At 38.1% G+C, this 26,202-nt stretch overlaps 1 protein-coding gene across 1 annotated transcript in view; it reads right to left on the minus strand.

The window, feature by feature from the left end:
- LOC149571571 (phosphoribosylaminoimidazole carboxylase, putative / AIR carboxylase) overlaps positions 1-25,644 on the minus strand; it is a 216,522-nt gene extending 190,878 nt beyond the window's left edge. Inside the window, exons 1-3 of the mRNA XM_089813080.1 lie at positions 24,916-25,644; positions 24,168-24,386; positions 23,936-24,047 (exon numbers count right to left, since the gene is read on the minus strand). Coding sequence (XP_089669206.1) covers positions 23,936-24,047; positions 24,168-24,386; positions 24,916-25,139 — 555 coding nt within the window. The 5' untranslated portion in view covers positions 25,140-25,644. The remainder of the gene's footprint in view (positions 1-23,935; positions 24,048-24,167; positions 24,387-24,915) is intronic.
- Positions 25,645-26,202: the final 558 nt, after the last annotated feature.

A 26,202-nucleotide genomic window follows, 5' to 3' on the forward strand; every position in this document is an offset into this window, starting at 1 on the left:
TTCAATAGGAGCCAAAAAAAAAAAAAAAAAAATTGACAAATCAAAAATGTTCAGAATGCATAATGGATGATGCCAAAGGGAAGGGAAAACATCAAAGGTTGCCAAAAAGAGTGTGGGATAAGAAGAAAATCATAGAAATGGCGTGTTCCATGCAATTTTGTGTGGGTTTCGAAGTGCTAATTTGGTCTTGGCGGCAAGGGGCGCTGCCCCTCGACCCCGCCTTGTATCTCAGGGCGCTGCCCCAGGACCCCGCAGGGGCGCTGCCCCCTAGACCCCCAATCGATACAGTTATCAGTCGTGGGAAGTGTGACCAGTTGATGAGACCTAGAGCTGCTGCAAACATAGTGTGCTAGAGGTGGAAAGATCAACGAAGCAAGTCCTTCGAGAGGGGTGATGCGCTGTGAGGCACTTGGAGTAGGTGTTGGGCGTGAAGCTGTCTTGGTGGATGCATGGAGAGCTCGAGAGGAGCCGATCATCTAGTTGAACGCAATATGGCAACACTTGGCTCAGTGTACCCAAAGTTGGCAGCATAGGTGGCTATCAAGGTCAGCTTGACTAAAGGAGACAGTATTGTGTTAGCAGAAGCTACAGATGTGCATGGGTTGGAGACCAATTTGGTGCAAGCACGGGATGAATGTGAAAGTGATCTATCTTGTTGTAATTAGTCAGTTAATGTATTTTGTTTGTTAATTTGTCTCAGATATTTTGTAATTGTCGTCCGAAGACGACTTTTTCTTTTGGGGGGAATGATGTCATCTGTAAATATTGTGTAGCCAACAGGGTATTGTCATCGGTAAAGATTTTGTAGCCGACGGGTAGATTAGTATTGTTATATAGCTGACGGACCCCTTCGAGAAGGTTCGGCGGGAAGTATTTATACCCTGTCTGGGATTATTGTAAAGCATCTTATCTTATGCTCTATATGTAATCTCTTGGCATGTGTGAATAATAAACGGAGTACTGCTGTTGTTGTTCTTGTTCATTGTCTGTGTGCATTAATCAATTAATTTATGCGGTAAACATCCAATACCCAACAAGAAACTACCTATCGACTCATAACAAGCCCTAGGGGCTTATTTGAGACCATATAATGAACGTTGAAGCCTACAAACAAGTGAAGGGTCGTATACAAAATCTAGTGGCTGCTCCATATAGATCTCCTCTTAAAGATAACAATGTAGGAAGGCACTCTTCACGTCCATCTAATACACTAACCAACCCTTAGATGCAACAATAGAAAATACAAAACAAATGGAGTCAATGCCATCAACCTATTAATACCCCTAGGCTACATGATGCCCTTTGTACTTATCAATAAAACCATCAACTACAAACTTGGTACGATACATCCACTTGCATTGAACCAACTTTCTTCCCTTACAAATAGGAACAAGATCCCAAGTATGATTCTTCTTTAAAGAAGAATACTCCTCATCCATAGCATTATCCCACTCTGGAACATCTGGAGAATCTTAAATCTTTCAAGGACCAATAGAAACTACATGACTCAAAAGACTAATATACCTAAAGTTTGGGCACAAGTACGGCGAGCAATTGTGGGATCACCCACAAGAGAATTAGCCTCCTCAAGAACAGTACAAGCCCAAAGAGGTCAAGTAAGTGCAAGAGTAGATTGAAGAGTCTCAACAACCAGATCGGGAGCATCATTAATGTAGCCCAGACCCCTTTCAAAATAATAACACAACACAGATTTTCAAAACACCAAATTCTTCATTCAACTTCTCCAACTCTATCCTACCTTACAATGAAAGAAAACACCTACTTATTACAATTCTGAAAATTACAATATTTGGCAAATTTTCGAAAAAAAACCGAATTTTTCATTTTTGGTAATCTCCAAAATCCATCCTACAAATCCCGATTTTTCCCAAGAAAAGCCCCCAACTAAGGCAAGATGAATTGCCAACTAATCTACGAAATCAAGAGTATGATTTCATATTTATTAAAAAATAACTTTCTAAAAAATTGGAAAAAAACACAAAAACTCAATTTCGGAGGTCAAGATGAAATCTCAAGCTCACAAAAAAATGTCAAAACGGCTACCTATCGAGCTAAGCTCCATTGGCAATCCAAATAACTCCTCAACGACTGCCTATAAAATCTCAGCCAAAAACCATATCCGAGTCAAAAGTTATGACTCCCAGAAGTTGATACATCATTCTGCCCTTCTTGAAAGAAACACAACTCCTGCAAGTGACTGTCTATGAATTGCTACAATTTTACTGGATCCAACTGCATTACTGCTTACTCAAATAACCATGTACTCTTTGTTTCAGGTAACCCGTCCCACTTTATGAGGTATCTATTATGATGACCATGCCTTGTGGAGGTAGTCTGCTTGTCAAGAATTTTGGCAATCTTTTCCTTCTTATTGGGGAGGTGGTGTTGCCAATCCACTCCCTGGCCCTCATTTGTATTGGGAACATCTCCATGGATTGTGTATAAATTAGAAACATTAAAAATAGGGGAAATGTCAAGATTTGATGGTAAGCTGACCTCATAAGCATTATCATTAATCTTTTTAATGATTTTGCAAGGCCCAAACTTTTTATCCTTCAATTTATGATAGGTGCTTATAGGAAACCATACACGCCTCAAGTAAATCATCAGCAAGTCACCGACATCTACAGCAATCTTGTAATTCGCATTACTCTCCTATAACTTTTGTCTAACATCATCACTAATTTTGTCTCCCAAGGGAAGTGACACAACATGTAGAACACCTTGAGGGTTTCGACCATAGACAATTTGAAATGGAGATTTTCCAGTGGATCTGTTAACAGAACTGTTATAGGCAAATTATGCCTGGAGTAATGCCAAGTCCCACTGTTTAGGCTTCTCCCCCACAATGCAGCGTAACAGATTTCCCAAACTCTGATTAACTACCTATGTTTGTCCATCCATTTGAGAATGATGAAATGTCCCTTTTCTGATTTTTCATGATATTTCCAACCTCTAATCAGATCTTTAAAATCAAACAACTGCTATCACAAAGATCCACCAAATTCCTTAAGAAACCCCAAATCGGGTATGTTGAAAATAGTGCTAAAAGCTTCACAACTTCACAAATTATTAATGAATCTGAAAATGGAAATTTTTACAGAACTTTCAGCAGCATAACAGCCTACAAATTGATATTTCCAGATCCGTATAGCCTTTACACAACAGCTCGAAAATGTAGGACCAAAACTATGCTCATCGGGCTCCCGAAATAGCACAAAATATGCTCGGAAACACCACAAGAACACTAATAATCTATCTCAGAAGTTTAATCACGTCCCAATATATATATTCAGCTCTATTTTAACAGCTTAAAGTATAAAATACAGCAGCAACCAAAACTGATATGAAATACTCAACCGGAAACACCAAACTCTTACAAAAATACACCCGGAAACTCACAAATCTGCACTGTTCAGCACAAAGGCAAACTCTGTATGAGCATGCACATGGAATGGCTTCAAACTCCCGTCCTTAGCCTTCCTAGAAACCTGCAAACTCCCGTTCTTGGGTCTCCCTGGAAACCTGCAAACTCCCGTTCTTGGGTCTCCTTCTCCACAGGTTTGGCAGCCTCTGAAGAATAACAAAGAATGAGTGAAAATCAAGTCTGGAATCCCCCCAAAATGCCTCCAAACCTCTTTAAAAAGGGCATAACTGTAACTCACGTCCAAGAGAGGTTAATGAAACATATTTTAATAATAATTATCATTTATTAGTCCAACGGTTTCCAAAGATTAACTCCCTTTTTCCGAAACTTCACTTTCTTGGGCCTGCCTGTCTTAGCAAAGATTATTATTTTTTAATTATTTGAAAAGGGGACATGACAAGTCCTCCCCTCCCCAAACATTGCTTGTCCTCAAGCAATGGCTGAACAATAAACCAATCAATCCTCCTGGATCCCAAATGTAGTCATGAACTATACTACTACCAATTAACACAGACTCCTGCAAGATCCTCTGCAATATGACCAAGAGGAATCCATAATCAAACTGGCAATTATAGCTCAACCAAACTCCAAAATCACCATTACCATAGTCAAAAACCCATGAGACACAAACTCTTAGAATATCAAAACCCAAGTAAAGTGGACTACCAACATAGTAAATACCATCAATGCATTCCACTGGCCTATATGGAATGTACAATCCAACTCTGCAACAATGGTGAATGCTCTCAAATGAAACTATACCAAGTATGGAGAATCCACACACTATACAACTCCTGCAGTCAACACAACTCTGTAGATCATTGGCCACTGTCTCATAACCATAACTCCCATGCACCCCTGATGGTGAAAAGCCATCACAAGATAAACAACAAGAAATGGAACCCAAACCAAATTTTCCATGAACAAGTGATACAACCCACTGTGACTGATCACTAGCTAAGTCAGGAGATGTCATAGCCAAAGGAGTAGAATCAATAACAACACTTGCTGAAGCATCACTCCAAAACTCCTGCTCTAAGTCATGTATTATCAAGCTATCAACTACAAAACCTGTCGCCATGTCGTGCCCATCACAACTCTCATCTCGAGGCATCAAACTATTCCATAATTGATGATAAGCACTAGGAACCAAAGTACATCTCTGTATCATAATCTCATCAACATGGTCATCAAAGGTAAATTGATGAGCGTACCTCACAGTGTAATGCCGATAGAATGCGCCAATCTCAGTCAGTGGCTCAGACTGTAATCCAGATGAAACTAACTGCAATTGATCATCAACCATGTTGGAACTGACTACTACCTCCAAAGATATCACCAAGGGAGTAGTATTACTATCAGGAACCATGCCAACTGTCGACTCACCAACATCACACATGACCTTTGATACATCTCTAGTCTCTGTGCCTTCAGTACTAGAGGCCACCACCCTGTCAGGCATACAATAATCTGCTACAATACCCAACTCAACTAAACCTGACTCTAGTGGGAATGAACCTGATATGCCAATGTTAGTATCAAGGATGGATGCATCCCCATCTCCATTGTCTCTGACCATCTCAGTCATGGACATCCTCGAATCACCAAACACCATAGCTTGTGACTGTATAGAATCAGATAAAGACTGTAGTCGCTCTAACTCCATGGTCACCTTAGCCAAATGAAACTGTGACTCCTTGAAAGCCAACTGTGTACTCTCAAGAATCTCAAAAGTCACCTCAAGCTGCTCAGTAAGCTCACTCACCTCATCTTCCTTGGCCAACAATGCATCATATGTTGTACTACCCCACTCCATAAGATAATCTCTATCAGCTACCAACTGCATATAATTCTGTCTCAAAATCTGAATAGCCTCCCATAAAGAGTGGATCTCTGTCAAGGAAAGATAACTTCCTTCCTGCTCATCACTAGTAGGAGAACCCCATCCATAAACTGCTAATAATTGACGAGCAGCATCAAAATGTTGGCAAGTGATAGCAATGTCTCGGTCACTAACTCTCAACTGATTAGACACATGATGGCATTGGCTTGACTGTCTCCTACAAACCTCCTTTGATGCACTGTCTAAAGGAGTATCCTCAAAGTCACTAGTCTCTAGAGTATTACCATCCATGTCCTGTGAATCGACTCTAAAGCTCATATCAACATACAGAGTATCAAAATTTGTAGCACTGCTGTCCAACTCCTCTGTACCCAAAGAAACTAAGTCTTCAAAATTGCCCACTACATCCTCCTGGATGTCATCGATGCCAATATGATCCTGGGACTCATCTGTACACACTGCCAAATATGAAAGATCATCAACACATTCCAGCAAGTATGGTCGACTGGATATATGAACAAAGCCCAACACCGGTGTATAAAAACTAATACCAACATCAGACAAGATACTGGCACAAGAAAAGACAACACCGTGTAATCTGCTAATCAAATCCATGATAGCACCCAAACAAACACTGCGACCAAAAAGTGTTAAAGATCTCCAGTCAACTGAATCCCAAACACCAATATAACAATCTCGTGTCCATATCCGTAAACTAGAATCAACTGGTAACTCAAGCAAACTCCTCACCTGAGTAATATGACCAATACCAACTAACTCCACATACCTGTCATGATAAGGTAATGAAGTCACAATACTATCTTCACTCACCTTCAGCTGGCGGGATAAATCATGTGAAATACTACCTGCCTCAACCTCATGTGATGAAGCATCTAACTGCGCCTGGTACTCTTTCTCAGCAAATTCATGAATGCTCAATGTCTGCTCATCTCTACTAGGTATCTCACCATCCTGCACAACAACATCCTCATAATCATCATCTGAACCCACTACACTGTAGTCACTGCCTGTTGTAACTATACCATCCTGAATACCTGTGGCATCACCCTTTGACAACCTGTAAACAATTGTCTCAATTTGAGTATCAAGTTGACTGTTACTATCAATCTGTGTAATATCCTTTCCCACCACCTCCTGTGGCAAAGTAGAATCTGAGACCACTACCTGGCTATCAGCTAGTTTCTCAAACTCCTCATGCAAGTTCTTGGGAATTGTGTCATCTGTCCTGTGAGAAAATCTGCCAAATAGAAATCCAGTCAACTTATCCACCTTAGCTGGGTCAGATAACATGTCATTTATACGGTGGTGCTCAACCAACTGTTTAGACATGTCATGGCTTATTTTCATAAGTTTATCTCGAATGTCTAAATAACCATCCTTTCTACTATTTTGACTCTGGCTATCAATTGTCCAAGATCGTTCCCTCTGAGACTCTGTACTATACCTGTCCATTCTGGATAAAGTAGAGTGTAACCCCAATAGGATATAACTTCTTCAAGCACCAAGAACTAACATGCAAATGATTAGAAGTAGCATGCAACCATAGATTTGGACATGCAACTGATTAGAAGCAACATGCAACCACCAAATTATGACATGCAAGATCTGGGTAGTTGTCAAAACTGACATGCAAACTTCTACAACCACCAAATTCACCAAGAACTAATAGGCAAATGATTAGAAGTAGCATGAAACCATAGATTTGGACATGCAACTGATTGGAAGCAACATGCAACCACCAAATTATGACATGCAAGATCTGGGTAGTTGTCAAAACTGACATGGAAGATCTGGGTACTTGTCAAAACTGAAATGCAAACTTCTACAACCACCAAATTCACCAAGAACTAACATGAAAATGATTAGAAGTAGCATGCAACCATAAATTTTTACATGCAGCTGATTAGAAGCAACATGCAATCATAAATTATGACATGCAAGATTTGGGTAGTTCTCAAAACTGAAATGCAATATCTGGGTAGTTGTCAAAACTGACCTGCAACTTCTACAAACCCTCAGGCTGGCAAGATCATGGCTCTGATACCACTGAAATGTCCCTTTTCTGATTTTTCATGATATTTCCAACCTCTAATCAGATCTTTAAAATCAAACAACTGCTATCACAAAGATCCACCAAATTCCTTAAGAAACCCCAAATCGGGTATGTTGAAAATAGTGCTAAAAGCTTCACAACTTCACAAATTATTAATGAATCTGAAAATGGAAATTTTTACAGAACTTTCAGCAGCATAACAGCCTACAAATTGATATTTCCAGATCCGTATAGCCTTTACACAACAGCTCGAAAATGTAGGACCAAAACTATGCTCATCGGGCTCCCGAAATAGCACAAAATATGCTCGGAAACACCACAAGAACACTAATAATCTATCTCAGAAGTTTAATCACGTCCCAATATATATATTCAGCTCTATTTTAACAGCTTAAAGTATAAAATACAGCAGCAACCAAAACTGATATGAAATACTCAACCGGAAACACCAAACTCTTACAAAAATACACCCGGAAACTCACAAATCTGCACTGTTCAGCACAAAGGCAAACTCTGTATGAGCATGCACATGGAATGGCTTCAAACTCCCGTCCTTAGCCTTCCTAGAAACCTGCAAACTCCCGTTCTTGGGTCTCCCTGGAAACCTGCAAACTCCCGTTCTTGGGTCTCCTTCTCCACAGGTTTGGCAGCCTCTGAAGAATAACAAAGAATGAGTGAAAATCAAGTCTGGAATCCCCCCAAAATGCCTCCAAACCTCTTTAAAAAGGGCATAACTGTAACTCACGTCCAAGAGAGGTTAATGAAACATATTTTAATAATAATTATCATTTATTAGTCCAACGGTTTCCAAAGATTAACTCCCTTTTTCCGAAACTTCACTTTCTTGGGCCTGCCTGTCTTAGCAAAGATTATTATTTTTTAATTATTTGAAAAGGGGACATGACAAATGATAAGCACTACTAAACTATAACTGTGTTCCTAATTTCCTCCAAAGAGTCCTCCAAAAATGGCTCAAGAACTTAGTGTCTCTATCAAAGGTAATGGTCTTTGGAAGGCCATGTAAACGAACAACTTTTGAGAAGAAAAGTTCTGCTACTCTAGTTGCATCATTGGTCTTTTTACAAGCAATAAAGTGGACCATTTTTTAAAATCAATCAACAACCACAAAAATAGAATCATTACCTTGCTGAGTGTGCGGGAGACCCAATACAAAATCTATACTCACGTTAGTCCATGGTTTGGTGGGTACTAGTAAAGGCATGTATAATCCTGTATTTTGTTAATGTCCTTTAGCCACTTGACAGATTCTGCACCTTGCCAAATATTTAGTGATGTCCCTCTTTATCTTGGGCCAATAATACTTATCTTCAACCAAGTGTATTGTTTTGTCCTTTCCAAAGTGTCCAGCTAGTCCACCACTGTGAAATTCCCTGATAATGTTTTCCCGCATGGATCTACCTAGTATACAGTTGTTTACCCTTAAAGAGGTAACCATCTTGCATAAAATAGTCACCTTTCACATGATCCAACTTACTAGAAGATGAAGCCTTTAGTTGTTCTACAATTTCCCAAAAATCATCATCAGTTTCATACAAGGTCTTAATAGCATCAAAACCAATGACCTCAGTTTCCATTGTGATTAATAGTGTAACACGCCTGCTCAAGGCATCAGCAACCTGATTTTGTTTTCCAAATTTATGCTTCAAGAAAAAAGCGTATCCCTGTAAGAAAGATACCCACTTGGCATGTCGACTATTCAACTTCTTTTGTGTGTTTAGATATTTCAAAGCAATATGATCAGTGAATAGCACAAACTCATGTTGGATCAGATAGTGCCTCCAATGTCTTAATGCTTGAACAATTGCATAAAGCTCCAGATCATAGGTAGAATAATTCTTTCTTACTTCATTCAATTTCTTGCTAAAGAAGGCCACAGGCTAACCTGCTTGGCTAAGAATAGCACCTATCCCAACATGTGAAGCATCACACTCTACTTCGAAAACTTTGTCAAAATTTGGAAGTGTCAATATAGGAGCTTTAGTTACCTTTTTTTTCAAGAATTTAAAACTCTCTTCAGCATCTGGTGTCCATGTGAACTCCCTTCCTCTGGTACAATCTATTATAGGTGCTATAATAGTGCTGAAATTTCGGATAAACTTTCGGTAGAAAGTTGCCAATCCATGAAAACTCCATACTCCTATTATACTGGAAGGACTAGGCCATTCTAGGATTGCTCTTACCTTCTTCAGATCCATTTGAATACCAGCTTGAGAAATGACAAAGCCCAAAAAGGTCAAACTAGTTTGTATGAACCTACACTTCTTCAAGTTCACAAAGAGCTTCTCCTTTCTTAAGACGCTCAAGATGATCCTCATATGTTATAAGTGTTCTTCCTTGCTTCTACTATAGATCAGAATATCATCAAAGTAAACTACAACAAACTTACCAATGTAAGGTTGCAGCACTGTATTCATCAACCACATGAATGTGCTAGGTGCGTTCGAAAGCCCAAAAGGCATGACCATCCATTCGTACAAACCATCTCTTGTCTTAAATGTTGTCTTCCATTCATCTCCCTCTCGAATGCGGATCTGGTGGTAGCCACTTCGGAGATCAATCTTGTTGAAGTACTTAGCCCCCACTAATTCATCCATCATGTCCTCTATCCGAGGAATAGGAAACCGGTACTTAATGGTAATCTTATTGATTTCTTTGCTATCAGTGCACATCCTCCATGTGTCATCCTTCTTTGGAGTCAACAATGCGGGTACTGCACATGAACTCATGCTTTCCCAGACCAGACCCTTTTGCATCCATTCAGTCACTTGTTTATTCAACTCTGCATGTTGTGTTGGATTCAACCGATAGGCTGATTGATTAGACAAAGTTGCTCTAGGAATAAGATCAAGATGATGCTGAATATATTTTTTGGGTGGGAGGAACATCAGCAAACTCCTCCAACTTCTTCATTGTCTAGGGTGGCACCACATTTTCTTTTTCTTCTCCTCTTTTTAGTACTAGTGCATAACAACAACCTATTACTTTCATTTCTTTGACAACTTCTCTTGTAGACAACATGGTTTCATTCTTCTTTTCATCCTTAAGAGGCAACATAACCACTTTAGAGCCATCCTTCCAAAATGTGTAAGTATTTTTCTCCCCGTCATGCATGACCTTCTTATCATACTTCCATGGTCTTCCCAACAACATATGGCAAGCATCCATAAGGATAACATCACACCATATCTCATCCTTATAAAAATTTCCTATGGTAAATTTGACTAAACATCTTTTATCAACAGTTACTTCATTTCCTTTCTTAAACCATGCAATACGATAAAGGTGAGGGTGCTTCTCAAATTGTAAATTTAATTTCTCTACCATTTCTCTAGATACCATATTCTCACAACTACCATACCTTTCCACCAAAAGTGCATCTAGTTCTGAAAAATGTTGGTCCAGAGCCATGAATCATCAGAGTTCTTTGCAGGAACTTCATCTTTTTCTAGGATGATCATTGATCTCCTCATCATGAGGATTTCTCCCACATCTGGTGAGACTTCTTGCTCCTCCTCTTCTAGCTGAGCCAGGTTCACTCTAGGCTGTCTTCCTTGATTTGTTTCTATCATGTTATAATTTGAGCATTCAAAGGCTCTTTGTCCTTCTTATCCACATCAGAAACAAGTAAAGGGCCTCCGTTGGGTTTCCCATCCTCTTCCACTACCATAACCCCGTCCTCGTTGAAATCCCTTTCCTCTTTCCTGTTTTGCAGGATCTTGTCTGGAGTCTGTATTTCTTTCGACGCCTTAGGAGGATTCTCCTCGGCCGTATTTAGAAATTCCTTGAAACGGTGTTGAGGGACCCCTTTGTCCTCCTCTATTCCTCTAATTGTACTATCGATTATGCTTTTCTTCAGCCTTCAAAGCTAATTGGTAGGCTTCCTCTATATTGTTAACACGATACAAGCTCAGTTCATCTTGGATAGAGAATTTAAGGCCATTCATATATCTAGCAGCCACCTGTTCATCATCTTCTTGATGCTCTATTCTCATGGATAACTTATAGAATTCATTTGTGTATACTCTTGTGCAGAAGACAAATTTTGCTTCAAATTCTGGAACTTAAGAAATAGGGTTTGTGAGTAGTCTAACGGTAAGAACTTTTCCCGAAGCTTTTTCTCCATCTTGCTCCATGTTTTGATCTTTTCCTTTTGTTTTATGGCTCGTTTGTTTTGGAGGTGATCACACCATATCATTGCATGTCCCTTTAATTTTGTGCAGGCAAACTTCATCTTCCTTCCCTCTGCCACTGGGCTTCCATTCAAAAAATTTATCCATCTCATTTAGCCAGTCTATCAACTCTTTTGGCTTAAGACTACCAGCATAGCCTGAAACTTCGATCTTGATCCCTTCATTTTTCCCTTCTAAAGCCTGAAGCACTCTATCTTCATAGCTCAACTCTTCCAAGGGTTCTTCATTTTCTTCATTTTGATTAACACCTCTTCGATTTCCCTCTCCATCTGATTCGTCCTCTCCTTGTGCTACTGGTATTCCTTGATTATCCATTCTCTCATTCAGCCGTTCAATCTACCTCTACATATCCAACATAAATCTTTGCATTTTAGTGACACCTCCTCTTCCTCTTCCTCTTCCTCTTCCTCTCCCAGCCATCTTCCCGCTCTGAGACCAAATGATGTAGCCCAAACCCCTTTCAAAATAATACTCAAAAAATAATAACACAACACAGATTTTCAAAACACCAGATTCTTTATTCAACTTCTCCAACTCTATCCTACCTTACAATGAAAGAAAACGCCTACTTATTACAATTCTGAAAATTACCATATTTGGCAGATTTTCAAAAAAAATAGAATTTTCCATTTTTGGTAATTTCCAAAATCCATCCTACAAATCCCGATTTTTCCCAAGAAAAGCCCCCAACTAAGGCAAGATGAATTGCCAACTCATCTACGAAATCAAGGGTATGATTTCGGATTTATTAAAAAAACAAGTTTCTAAAAAACTGGAAAAAAACACAAAAACTCAATTTCAGAGGTCAAGATGAAATCTCAGGCTCCCGGAAAAATGTTGAAACGGCCACCTATTGAGCTGAGCTCAATCGGCAATCCAAATAACTCCTCCTCACACAACTTCCTATAAAATTTCAGCCAAAACCCATATCCGAGTCAAATGTTATGACTCCAAGAAGTTGATACATCAATCATCAACAACAACCTCGAGATCAACACCATCATATCAAAGTAAAAAATCCTCCAAAGAAGTATTGGGAAGAAGGGAGGAAGAGGTTTGTGATAAAGAATCTGTTGGTGTAAAGGACTCATCAAAGTGAACCTCTGGATGAAAATGAACCTCTTAAGTGATGAGGTCAAACCATAGTTTAAAAAAACGAAGAAAAATCGCCAATCCCGTGATATTTCACTAGCCATCCTGCCAAACGATATTAACACCCACAATATCGGCAACGTTATTTTGAAAAAATTGTTGTGATTTTTTTGGAAGATATCGCCAAAATGCACATATAAACATAGTTAAAAACGTTACTTTCCGTTGACCATTTTATATATTTAAAAATATCGACCTCTTTTTGGGTTTTTGCCTTATATACACATACCGCTATGTGTATTTGTGTTGACTACTTTTACTTTAACAGGGTTATAGAAGGCAATATCGATAGGTTTGTAGACTTGCAGGCACTAGCTGAATAGATGATTGGTTGCAGTTTGGACCATTGCAGGCACTGGCAGAATCGACAAACTGGAGTCTAGTATCAACTTATTAGTAAAACCATTTTCGTATTCAGCCATTTTTGTTTCACTACTAAATAGATTTGAATTTTATTGGTATTAATTTATATAATTAAAAACTGCATAATTTAATTTATAATATAAACCAATAAAATTCCAATTTATGTAATACTGTATGTAACTTTATTATTATAAATTAAATAATATATTAACTGTAGTAATCAATTAAATACACTTTAAAGATATATAGAATAGTAAATACATATTATGAAAATTCAGTTTTATTATTAAGTAGTAATACTTTATAATTTATATACTATTATAGTGTATTTATTATTTAATACTATATGATGATATTTAACTATATATAATAATTATTAACTAATATATATACAATACTGTAAGCATATTTTAAGGTATTGTATATTTTTAAATGTTCGAAGATAAAAGTGTCGATTTATCACCAAATTTTTTGCTGAGCTTTTTCCGATTTCGAAATTTTCAAAAGTTTTGGGCTAGCTGAGATATTGCTAAAACCGAATTTTTAAACTATGGGTCAAAACAACCAATAACCTTCACATCCTCACAATAGCCAACAAAAAGCAACCAATAGCTCTTCTTCTACATCGCTTTCTACCTACTTTGTGGAAAAAATGCGCATGCATCACTTTCAAAGACTCTAAAGTAGGAAACCTTAGGCTTAACATGTGACCACGCCTCCTCAGGAGTCATATTCTACAGTACCTTATGAGTCATACCACTCTCAATGTAATTTGTGATATTGACAGGCTCTACCCAAAATGTTGGAGCCATGGAAGGAGACTAAAGCATAAAATTGACCATCTCCTTTGAAGCCCTATTCTTTGACTCACCACAACATTTTACTAATAAAGAATACCTCAAGTACTACAAAAGTACAGAAGTGTCTGATTGACATATTCCCTCCCATTGTCTGTGAGAATCTTTTGAAGAGAAAGACTAGACTACTTCTCCACAAATGTAAGTTAGGTCATGAAGAAATGAAGAACCTCATCCTTGTACTTCAAAAAGTACACCCATGTGCACCTAGAGAAGTCATTAATAAAAATGAGCAAATGATTGGCCCCTAAAAATGGAGTCAAAAATGAAAAAAGATCACTATGGGCAAACTCAATAGGTGTTGAGGCATGTGTGGTCACACCCTTAGGAAAGGGATCCCTATGATGTTTTCCAAGAACACACACTTGACAAATGTCATTTAAACAAGAGAACTTAGGGAGATGTCACCAAGTTTTGTGTGCTCATCTACTGAAGATATTTGTAATTTAGGTGTCCAAACCACTCATGTCAAAGCTTGCTCACAGAATCTGCATGAGCAATAAAGGATAAGTCTGATGAAGACTCAAATATATCAAACCTTACCAATCAAGCCACATGATTAGTTGTGCTTGCAGCAATCACCTTCTCAAGATCTACAACTCTCAAATAGAAACATCATCGGGAGAGAACTTATCAAGTCTTCCATCACCATAATAACAAATTTGATAAACGGAAAGTACATTCTAACAAATGCCAAGAATAAGAACATCATCAATGGAATCATCCTTCGTTTGAACTGAGCATGTCCCTAAATTGGAATTTGTGCAGAGTTCCCTACAGCAATATGAGAAGTGCTACTAGATGAAATAGAATCAAAAAGATCCTTAGCATGAGTCATGTGGTGTGAAGCACCTAAATCAAGAATCCAACTACCACTGGTAGAAAATATAACCCTAGCTAAAAGTGCTTTCCCCTTTCCCAAGGAAGACGACTTTGGCATGGAAATAATATGCTTAGTCTTGTAAAACAATGTGCATCATTATGTTTGAATTTGCCACGAAATGAACAACTCTCCTTCTTCTTAGAAGATGACCCTCCTGAATTAGAGGATAACCCTTCTAATTGTTCTTTGCCTTCAGCTTGTAGGGAGGTCCGTTGCTTGCAAGGGAATTTGTCTTGGGCTGCTTCTTATTCTCACCCCTGCCTTTGGAAGATTGAAACATCAAAGCATGACTCTCAAGAAGAGCACCCGTTTGAATCAATTTGGCTTGCTCCCTACTCAGACAATCACAAGACTCCTCAAACAAAGGCATCAATTTCTTGGTCTTGTCCCATATAGCATCCATGGTAGAAAAGAAGGTAGAGAAAACACTAGAAATGGGCCTCTCAGCTTGGATAGGCTTAGGAAAATACATTGTTTATCCTCTTTCTCTTGACCACATCCTTTCAATTGTGACAAACTTAACTTGAACTGTGCAAGCAAATTTGGACTACTAGGAAATGCATATGGAGAGAGAGATGTGAGATCAACATCAAATCACAAGACCCTAAAATCATTAATGTTTCCATACAATCCTTCAAGCTTATTCCACACCTCTTTTAGTGACTCGCACTCAACAGTATGAAAAAACATGTTATCAGGCATCTGAAGACCTATTAGACCTTTTATCCAATCTAAATTGTTTCTATGAATAAACCTCTCAATTTCCTTAGTAAACTCATATTGATCAGCTTTTAACATTTGACCAAGACCCCAAGATTGCAATAGTTGTGACATTTTAAGCCTCCACATGTGATAGTTGTGTGGAGTGAGCAAGTCAACCCTAGGGTCTGAATGTTGAACAAGGACACACTTTAAAAAAATATGTAAGATATGTCCCCCCCAATGGACACAAAGAAAAGTTACAATTCCCAACCACCGATTTTGCCAAAAGAATAAAACTTGTAACACACTTGAAAAGAGCCTCTCAACTTGGATAGGATTAGAAAAATACATGCTTTATCCTCTTTCTCTTGACCAACATCCTTTCAATTCTTACAAAATTGACTTGAACTATACAAGCAAATTCCAAACTACTAGGATACGCATCTGGAGGAAGACATGTGAGATCAATGTAAAGCCGCAAGACCTTAAATTCATTAACCTTGTCATATAATCCTTCAAGCTTATTACACGTCTCTTTTGGTGACTCATACTCGACACTTTGATACAAGTTATCGAGCACCTGAAGACCCATGAGACCTTTTATCTCATCTACTTTGCTTTTATGAATAAACTTGTCAATCCCTTGGTGACTCGGTTTAATCAACTTTTACAATTTGTCGAAGACCCCATGATTGCTATAGTTGTGACATTTTAAGCCTCCACGTGTGATAGTTGTGTGGAGTGAGCAAGTTAACCCTAGGGTATCACATGTTGAACAAAGACACACCTGAAACGAATATGTAAGATATATACCCCCCTAGGGTATTATATATATGCATCTGAAGGAAGACATGTCTAATAAACATCAAGCCGCAAGACCCTAAATTCCTTGACCCTGCCATACAATCCTTCAAGCTTATTACACGCCTCATTTGGTGACTCATACTTGACACTTCGATACAAGTTATCGAGCACCTGAAGACCCATGAGACCTTTTGTCTCATCTACTTTGCTTCTATGAATAAACTTGTCAATCCCTTACTGAACACAGGTTGATCAACTTTTAACGTGTGTCTAAGACCCCATGGAGTGAGCAAGTCAACCCTAGGGTATCACATGTTGAACAAAGACACACCTGAAATGAATATGTAAGATATATACCACCCTTGCCCTGCCCCCAAAAAAAAGGATAAAAAGCAAGTTATAGTTTCCAATCACCTATTTTGTCAAAAGGATAAAACAATTTTTAACTTCAAACTATTAAAGCTGGCTTTCAATTCTAGAATATTTAGAAGTTACCTCCACCAAAGTGGAGTTCATTAATGCAACTCCTTGATGTAATCTTGTTGCAATGGTTTAGTGAAGAGCTAAAGATCGATAGAGTCCAATTTCTGGTGCAGGAGCACCAAGGTCAAATCCAAGAGGCAGGAAGAGCAATGGGGTCACTAATGGATCCCTGGGAGGTGTTGAAGACAAATGGCCTTCAAGGGTCATTAAAACATGTAATAAGAATTCTCATGCTCTTGAAATATTATGTTGATCATCTATTGATCATTTTGTAAACAAATAATAAATGTAAGCCTTAATGGCATTATTGAGCTTAAAAGGTACCTAGGGGTCACTAGGAATGGATTTGGGTTGATCCTAGGTTAGGGGTGGATAGAAATGACCTATAAAGGTCTAAAATGAGGCTATCAAAGCCTCTAAAAGATGTCAAAGGCACTAAAAGTGCAATATTTTGTAAAATTGCCAACAGTGGCAATATGAGCCAAATGGGCTTAATGTGGTTAGTTGGGATCATAGGAGTTAGTTAGTTGGCAAAGGTTGTTTAAATCCTTTTATAAGTCTTTAGGGAGAGCATAAGATGTTGTGTTGTCGAGTTGACAACATTTGTTGTCAACTTGACAACCATCTTTTATCCATGTAATGTTTATAGTTGGTTTTTGGTTACTGTTACCAAACAGTTAGGAAGTAGTTCCTGTCATTTTCTTGAATTTAGAGTCTTGTTTTAGGGGGATCCACGGGAGTGAAGGAGAGATCAAGGTGGTGGTGTATTGGTTCGAGTTTGTAAGACAATCAATCAATGAAAGTGAAATTTTCTGCATTCCTATAGTTCACTATTCCGTGGAACAGTCCTGGCAACAGAGATTTAATAAAGATATATCTAATGTGATTTTAGTTTGGCTATGGTGTAGGACCATCTCTTAGCATCAAGTTTCATTTATTGATGTGAGCACATTATTGTTTTATTTGCTTATAACACAAAGAACTTGACTGGTATTTTGGAGACAGCAACTGGCATTCTAGGTACAGTCAGCATTTAGATTTGTAGCCAACAACATGGAGTGACCCTCCCACCCCTGTGGCAACTGTAACTTGGTGGGAGGGGGTTCATTAATGTAAAAATACATTGCAATGGCATGTTCTATTGCAGGAAAATGAAGTAAGGGGCTTGGAGGATCACTGTTTGTTGATGTTTGCTGTAGAAACTAGTGCTTGTTTGATACCAGTCTTGGCTGGGAATGATTGAATGATTAGAGAGGCTAGATAATGGTTGGAATGGTCTATTAGGATGCATTGTAAGGTGTTTGAACCTTTGTTAGAGTTGTGAGTGATTTGATAGGGTAATTTTTCTAAAACCCTTGATTTCTAGCCCAAGAAATGAGGGTTTGGTGGAAGAGTGCATAGATATGCATGGATGCTTAAACAAACTTGAAAATCCTTATATTTAATACATTTCCTAAGAATTGTTTTGGTTTTGGAGTCATGGAAGTAAAGGGATACAGAATTTCCTTCTTTGAGCAAGGGCTAATTAGGCCTAATTGAAGGGTAGGTTGTGAAGGAAGTCTTCACCAGTCTAAAGGCTAGAAACTGAGATTGATATGCATTTAGTATCTCTAAAAAGGGTATTCAAAAGTGTGAAAACATTCATAGGTTGTTTGAGAATCTTGGGAATGAAATGCTGATTTCGGTGTTGGCAAGCTACTAGACAGGCCTAGAAGGCCATAGTTGAAGAATGGTGAAAGATGGGTTGATAGGAATGAATGGGGAGTTGGAACATGACAAATGTATTATGTTAAAATGCTCTAAGGTGTTAGAATCAAGGGTTGAGGTTGGAATTGAGTTTTGGTGTGTTGGAGGCACTAGGTACACTAGGTGGCCTAGGATGGAGTTGGTGAAATGAGAGATTGGAATAAGGAAGTGGGAAGGTGAATTTGATTGGTATGATTGTGGAAGTGATTTACAAAGTCAGAGAACTCCATTTGACCTTTGAGTAGGACTGAATCCTTGAGTTGATTCCAAGTTTCTTGTTGAATCCTCGAGTTGAGTTAGCCTACTTAAGGTGATAATGGAGGGCTCTGCATCAAGTGGTATCAAAGCACAGTAAAAGATCTGGTTTGGGGTGAAGATCTAAGATTTTGAAGACGACGAGTCCTTTGTTGAACCCTTAGAGTTGAATCATCCTCCGAGGGTGTTCCAAGGTGGTGACTCTTTGTTGATAGATCTTGGATTGAAGGTGGGATTAGAGGTGGTTGATTGCAAGAAGATTGAATAGCAGGTACAATGGTCATCATGGCAGATAATGAGGATGCAAGGTACATTCAGAGGTCATCCATATTCAGGACACAATGCAAAAGTTGTTGTTTCTAGTGGTACTCTCACTAATCTTGTTTCAGATGAAATGATTTCTAAGTTGAATATTGAGAAGATAGCACATAGTACACCTTATAGAGTGTATGGAATGAATAATGATCAGTGGGTTGATGTCAAAGAACAAGCATATATTTCTTTCAGTATTGGTTCATATTGTGATACTATCCTATGTGATGTTATGCCTTTGGGTGATTGTCATGTAATCTTGGGTAGAGTATGGCAAGTTGATGTTAGATCCTTGTATGATGGCAGCAAGAATGCTTATGTTACTAACAAGAATGGAAAAGAGTTTGTTATGAGTTCATTGCAGGATGATAAGATGGCATGGGGAATGTCAAGGACATGGTTGATGGGAAGAAGAGAGTTCCAAAAGTGTAAGGAACATGAAGACAAAGAGAAAATGCTGAAGAGGAGTGATGGTGCTTTGGAGCAAGTAGCCATCAAATGAAATCAAGGTATGTGGTCCATCTGAAGGACAAGAGGAAAGGTTGCAGCAGATCAGTTGCAAGGAAGTGAATGAATCTCATGGTATAGAGGTTCAAAGGTGCAAAACAGGGGTAAAGAATGAATTTGCTGATGAAGACAACGAGGAAGAAGCAAGGTTTGACACTGAAGGAATGATACTAGTTGGTACAATTCTATGTCCATTAAAGTTTGGGCAAAAAAAATTCACAAGGACAGCCATGGAGGAGGATGACAGGATAGATACTAAGGGAATGGTAAAAAGTCAAGAAAAATGGCTAAATGATGATGATACGTTGCTGACAGGGGCAGAAGTCTCTAAGAATCAAGCATCTGACTATGAAGACAGCATGAAGATGAAGAGTCATGTGAAAACTAGTTCACACATGTGTATGGGGACAGCCTATACTAGGAGAAAGGTATTGCTTGGGTTTTTGATACTAAGTTTGTTTATGTTGCAGGTGCATCCTACTGTGGTACAAATTTATGGCATGATGGAGTTGACCAAGTTGTGTCAAAGTCACCTAGTGGCAGGGGTGTGTTACTTATGTTTCTTTATAATGATTGGGTCCCTAGATCTTAAGCATAAAAGGAAAAAACAAAGATGTAGAAGGAAGGTACAGGGCATATACTTCCACAAGGTATCTGAGAACATGAGGAATCAGTTTGGACAACAAGATGATAGCATGAGTAGGCATGACAAAATAGCAGGTTTAGTCACCAGGCATTCTAGGAGACAAGAAAGCATGGAGTATGCAGAGACCAAGTCCAAGTGTGCAAGAGACATGATCGGGCATGGAGATTCCGTTGGACAAGTTTGTTTTTCAGAGCATTCCAAGAGGACTTGGAACATTTCCAAAGTTGGGGAGTATGGTGCAGGAGCACCAAGGTCAAATCCAAGAGGCAGGAAGAGCAATGGGGTCACTAATGGATCCCTGGGAGGTGTTGAAGACAAATGGCCTTCAAGGGTCATTAAAACATGTAATAAGAATTCTCATAGTCTTGAAATATTATGTTGATCATCTATTGATCATTTTGTAAACAAATAATAAATGTAAGCCTTAATAGCATTATTGAGTTTAGAAGGTACCTAGGGGTCACTAGGAATGGATTTGGGTTGATCCTAGGTTAGGGGTGGATAGAAATGACCTATAAAGGTCTAAAATGAGGCTATCAAAGCCTCTAAAAGATGTCAAAGGCACTAAAAGCGCAATACTTTGTAAACTTGCCAACATTGGCAATATGAGCCAAATGGGCTTAATGGGGTTAGTTGGGATCATTGGAGTTAGTTGGTTGGCAAAGGTTGTTTAAATCCTTTTATAAGTCTTTAGGGAGAGCATAAGATGTTGTGTTGTCGAGTTGACAACATTTGTTGTCAACTTGACAACTATCTTTTATCCATGTAATGTTTATAGTTGGTTTTTGGTTACTGTTACCAAACAGTTACGAAGTAGTTCCTGTCATTTTCTTGAATTTAGAGTCTTGTTTTAGGGGGATCCACAGGAGTGAAGGAGAGATCAAGGTGGTGGTGTATTGGTTCGAGTTTGTAAGACAATCAATCAATGAAAGTGAAATTTTCTGCATTCCTATAGTTCACTGTTCCATGGAACAGTCCTGGCAACAGAGATTTAATAAAGATATATCTAATGTGATTTTAGTTTGGCTATGGTGTAGGACCATCTCTTAGCATCAAGTTTCATTTATTTATGTGAGCACATTATTGTTTTATTTTCTTATAACACAAAGAACTTGACTGGTATTTTGGAGACAGTGACTGGCATTCTAGGCGCAGTCAGCATTTAGATTTGTAGCCAACAACATGGAGTGACCCTCCCACCCCTGTGGCAACTGTAACTTGGTGGGAGGGGGTTCATTAATGTAACAATACATTGCAATGGCATGTTCTATTGCAGGAAAATGAAGTAAGGGGCTTGGAGGATCACTGTTTGTTGATGTTTGCTGTAGAAACTAGTGCTTGTTTTGATACCAGTCTTGGCTGGGAATGTTTGAATGATTAAAGAGGCTAGATAATGGTTGGAATGGTCTATTGGGATGCATTGTAAGATGTTTGAACCTTTGTTAGAGTTGTGAGTGATTTGATAGGGTAATTTTTCTAAAACCCTTGATTTCTAGCCCAAGAAATGAGGGTTTGGTGGAAGAGTGCATAGATATGCATGGATGCTTAAACAAACTTGAAAATCCTTGTATTTAATACATTTCCTAAGATTGTTTTTGGTTTTGGAGTCATGGAAGTAAAGGGATACAGAATTTCCTTCTTTGAGCAAGGTCTAATTAGGCCTAATTGAAGGGTAGGTTGTGAAGGAAGTCTTCACCAGTCTAAAGGCTAGAAACTGAGATTGATATGAATTTAGTATCTCTGAAAAGGGTATTCAAAAGTGTGAAAACATTCATAGGTTGTTTGAGAATCTTGGGAATGAAATGCTGATTTCGGTGTTGGCAGGCTACTAGACAGTCCTAGAAAGCCATAGTTGAAGAATGGTGAAAGATGGGTTGATAGGAATGAATGGGGAGTTGGAACATGACAAATGTATTATGTTAAAATGGTCTAAGGTGTTAGAATCAAGGGTTGAGGTCGGAATTGAATTTTGGTGTGTTGGAGGCACTAGGTACACTAGATGGCCTAGGATGGAGTTGGTGAAATGAGAGATTGGAATAAAGAAGTGGGAAGGTGAACTTGATTGGTATGGTTGTGGAAGTGATTTACAAAGTCAGAGAACTCCATTTGACCTTTGAGTAGGACTGATTCCTTGAGTTGATTCCAAGTTTCTTGTTGAATCCTCGAGTTGAGTTAGCCTACTTAAGGTGATAATGGAGGGCTCTGCATCAATTTCAGTCTGAGAGTGAAGAAGAAGCAACTTGCTTTCTGAAGTAAGATTTTAGATGATCAGCTGAAGACATTCTTCACCATTGACGACCCTAGGTTCTTCCAAATAGTAAAGGCAATGCTAGGAGATGAGCATATAATGGTCACTATAAGTACAGTATCAATGTTGACGTTGCTTCCAAGATTTTAAGCCTAGTGTTTGGAGTTAGAAGAGAAGGAGGACGCTTGATGTATTATACACTTGTGTAAATGGAGAACGGTGCCATTGCAAGTTCATCACCATATCTAATCCAAGCAAGGGTTTAAAGCCAGAGGCAGTGGCTGGTTTCGTATAGAAGAATTCAACCCACCTCTCCACCCATTTTTCTTATGGACAGCTTCATCAGATAATGAAGACATGAGGGCACATGCCCAGTTGGAGTGGAAATTCATCAAGAGTACCTACAGAAATGGCAGGAGAAACAGAGAACCTGGTCCACCAATGATGCATACAGAAGAAGAAGAAGAAGAAGAAGAAATGAAAGTTCACTAAGCACAGCCACTGGGTAGAGCAACAAATGAAGAAATTAAAACCAAATTAAGTCTAGTATAATTTTGTTTTTTTTTTTTTTATGTAGCTATTATAAGTAGGAGATATTTTCTGCAGCAAGTCAAATTGTGATATTGCTATCAAGGTTCAACTGTATAGTTTTTTGGGTCAAACTCATTAACACATGTCAAAAAAAACTACAAAGTTGAATCCTGGTAGCAATATCACGACACATACTATAGATTCTATTGTGCTGGCCATAGGCCTAACTTCCAATCGTAGAGATTGGATATTTTCTTGTATGCAGCACAACTATGATAGTTGCAATAGCTAGGATGTTTAGTACAAATGGAGTTATAAGGGATGGTTTAATGTTGTGCATATCAGTGGTTTAAGCCACCATTTCAAATACTGTATTTTTTTTTCAATTCAATATATAAATTACAAATAGAGTTGTAATTTAATAAAATAAAAAATAATGCAAGAATCTTGGTGACGTAGGCAACATCAACGTTGAAAGAGGTGGAATGTTAACTTATGACAATGTTTGCTAATTTTATGTACTTTTTCTTCTCTGTCTGCCAAATTTCTAAGCCATCTACCATAAATCCATAGCAGTACGTCCCTCTGGATTATTGGAAAAATAACTCGTCCACTCAACAGAATTCTATGAAGTTCTTAAGTCTAAATTTTCCAAACTCAAACAGCAGAACAGGAATGAAGATAAAACAATATTTCTCTTTGTAACATCCATAACAAATCACTTCAAGAAAAAAGCATGATTATTGGAATGGGAAATTTAACATATAAAAATAAGTGTGCAATCCCATGGCCCAAAATATGTAGTTACAATTGTCTGAAGCACCAAGATCGAAAAGTTATCAAGTCAAAACTTATCCATAACTTGCTTACCTGGATAAGCCGAATTGTTGATGCATTGGGTTGGCAATCCATTCCTTGCTTTTCTAGTACATCTAATGTCTCAACGTCCACATGCTCTATTTCCACCGTTAGTACTCCACACCTATTGACAGTTCATGTATTTTAGCAATGAAAAACAAGACATATATGCAAAAGACCATTTAAGAAACAAACAACAGGTAATACTCTCATAATAACAATTAGGTTTAAAAAAAGGTTGTACTCTTTGGCAAATTTTTGGACTGCATTAGTGTCCCTGAAACTGCCCACAACATGCTTATGAGCAATCGCACTTGCAGGACAATTCTCCATAGGATCCAGCACTGCTACCTTGACACCCATCTTGGAAGCTGCCTGACAAAGCATCCTTCCCAACTGTCCTCCTCCCAAGACTCCAACAACTGTGTCACTAAGACCAATGACACTAGTACACAAATTCTCGCTGTGAACATAAAGAGACAAAAAAACACCCATCATTTCCATGTTGAAAATAAATATATATGGTATATAGCAACGGCAATAATAAATACACTCAACATTTTGGCTACAATCTAAGCTGCCTCAAGTTTCTTGAATAGTTTGGAAACGAGGTGTCAGAACAAAAGAAAACGGCTAGAATAGGCAATTGTAAAATCTACAGTTAAACTTCTAGAAGTTCTGAGTAACGAGAGCAGAAACAGAGGCTCACTGAGACAAAATAAGAAACATTATGATATTGTGAAAAGCTTAATTTTAACTCAGAACCTTTCGAATTCCTGAAGCATTTCCAAGTTTGATCCCATGTGCACACATTCATACATATTATCTGATATATGGAATCTTAAACCAAGAGAATACTAATTAAGCTAGAAAAACACAAAAACAAAAATGCATATTTTTAAATACACGGGTCAGCTTTATCAGCACCATACATGCCATGCTTATTACAAATATCAGAAACACCAACAATACAAAAGTAATAAACTGCCTACCACGTGGGTGTTTGATTCATTGCTTGAGTTTCTGCATCTGGTTTGGAAATCCCTAAAGCCTGCACTTGCCTGCGCCTCTGTTGATAACCGACAACTGAAAATCCAACTGACTGGGAATGAATGTGTTTTAAGTTATTGATATGAAACAACTGAAACGATTTTATTTTGGTTGGAGGCCCTTTGTAGAATAATGGGGAGGGCGTAGCAAACAACAGAGTATCCATTAAAAAATAACAAGCTCAAAATGTTTACTATCGTTACGCCTGCGTTTCTCGGAGCCAACTGCTTCACTGACTGCTTATTAAATCCTGCGTTTTCTCCATTAAGCCCTGAGTTGCTTTTACCACTGTTTTAAAAAAGATAAACCAGTCCCTAAACATGCCCAAATTTCCAGACGTAAAAACTGCAGATCCAATCGAGAGAGCTCGGAGAGAAATTGTTCTATTGTAGTCTATATTTTAGCAGTGTTCTGATTAAGCTCCCCCACGTCTTGGGGTCGATGGTGAGGCTCGGCGGCTCTGTCTTAGACTACTCCTCCAGGTCCGCAATTTGTCCGTTGAGCTTGGTGGAGCTGGTCCGATATAGATTACTTCATCGTTTCGATCGTTCAATTCATCACTCGAGCCTAGCATGCAACCGTTGAGGTGTATTATGTGTTGCATAGCACCCAGTTTACTGTGTCGAAGCAGCTAGAGCAGTTGAAGTTTTCAAGCTCCTCTCATCGGTGATCTTTAATTTGTTTTTTGATCTTTGATTTATTTTTCCGTTTTTTTTTTTTTAAACGATTATTAAGTGTTTAAATTTATTATCGATGTTGTTTGATTTTATTTATATCAAATTTATTTATTTATTATATTAATTTCTTAATTGCAAATTATTAAAAAATTTGAAGTTGAAATGTATTATTATTTTAATATCTTTAGTTTATTAAAAATTAAATAAAATTTTGTTTCAAATTAAGTAATGAGTATGATAAAGAATATTTTCAATAATTAAAAAAGTATGTGTTTTAAATTGATAATTCTCTTTGGTATTGATTGTGTGATAGTTTTTAACATTAATGTTTGGATCATACTATATAATCTATCATAGGATGCAAAAGAGAGCAAAGGAATGAAAGTACAGGATTAAAAGAGGAGAGGGGGAAGAGAGAGAAGGAGCATACAGAAACCAAAGTTGACAAGAACAACAAAATGAGTTATAAAAAGAAAAAGAAAAAGAAACACCACAAAAAATGCCAAAGAACCAATAAGAAAAGGGAAAAAACACACGCACACACATATATAT

The sequence above is a fragment of the Cupressus sempervirens genome, chromosome 2, assembly GCF_028749045.1.
Source record: "Cupressus sempervirens isolate cs-2001-9-10 chromosome 2, ASM2874904v1, whole genome shotgun sequence".
Lineage (NCBI taxonomy): Eukaryota > Viridiplantae > Streptophyta > Pinopsida > Cupressales > Cupressaceae > Cupressus > Cupressus sempervirens.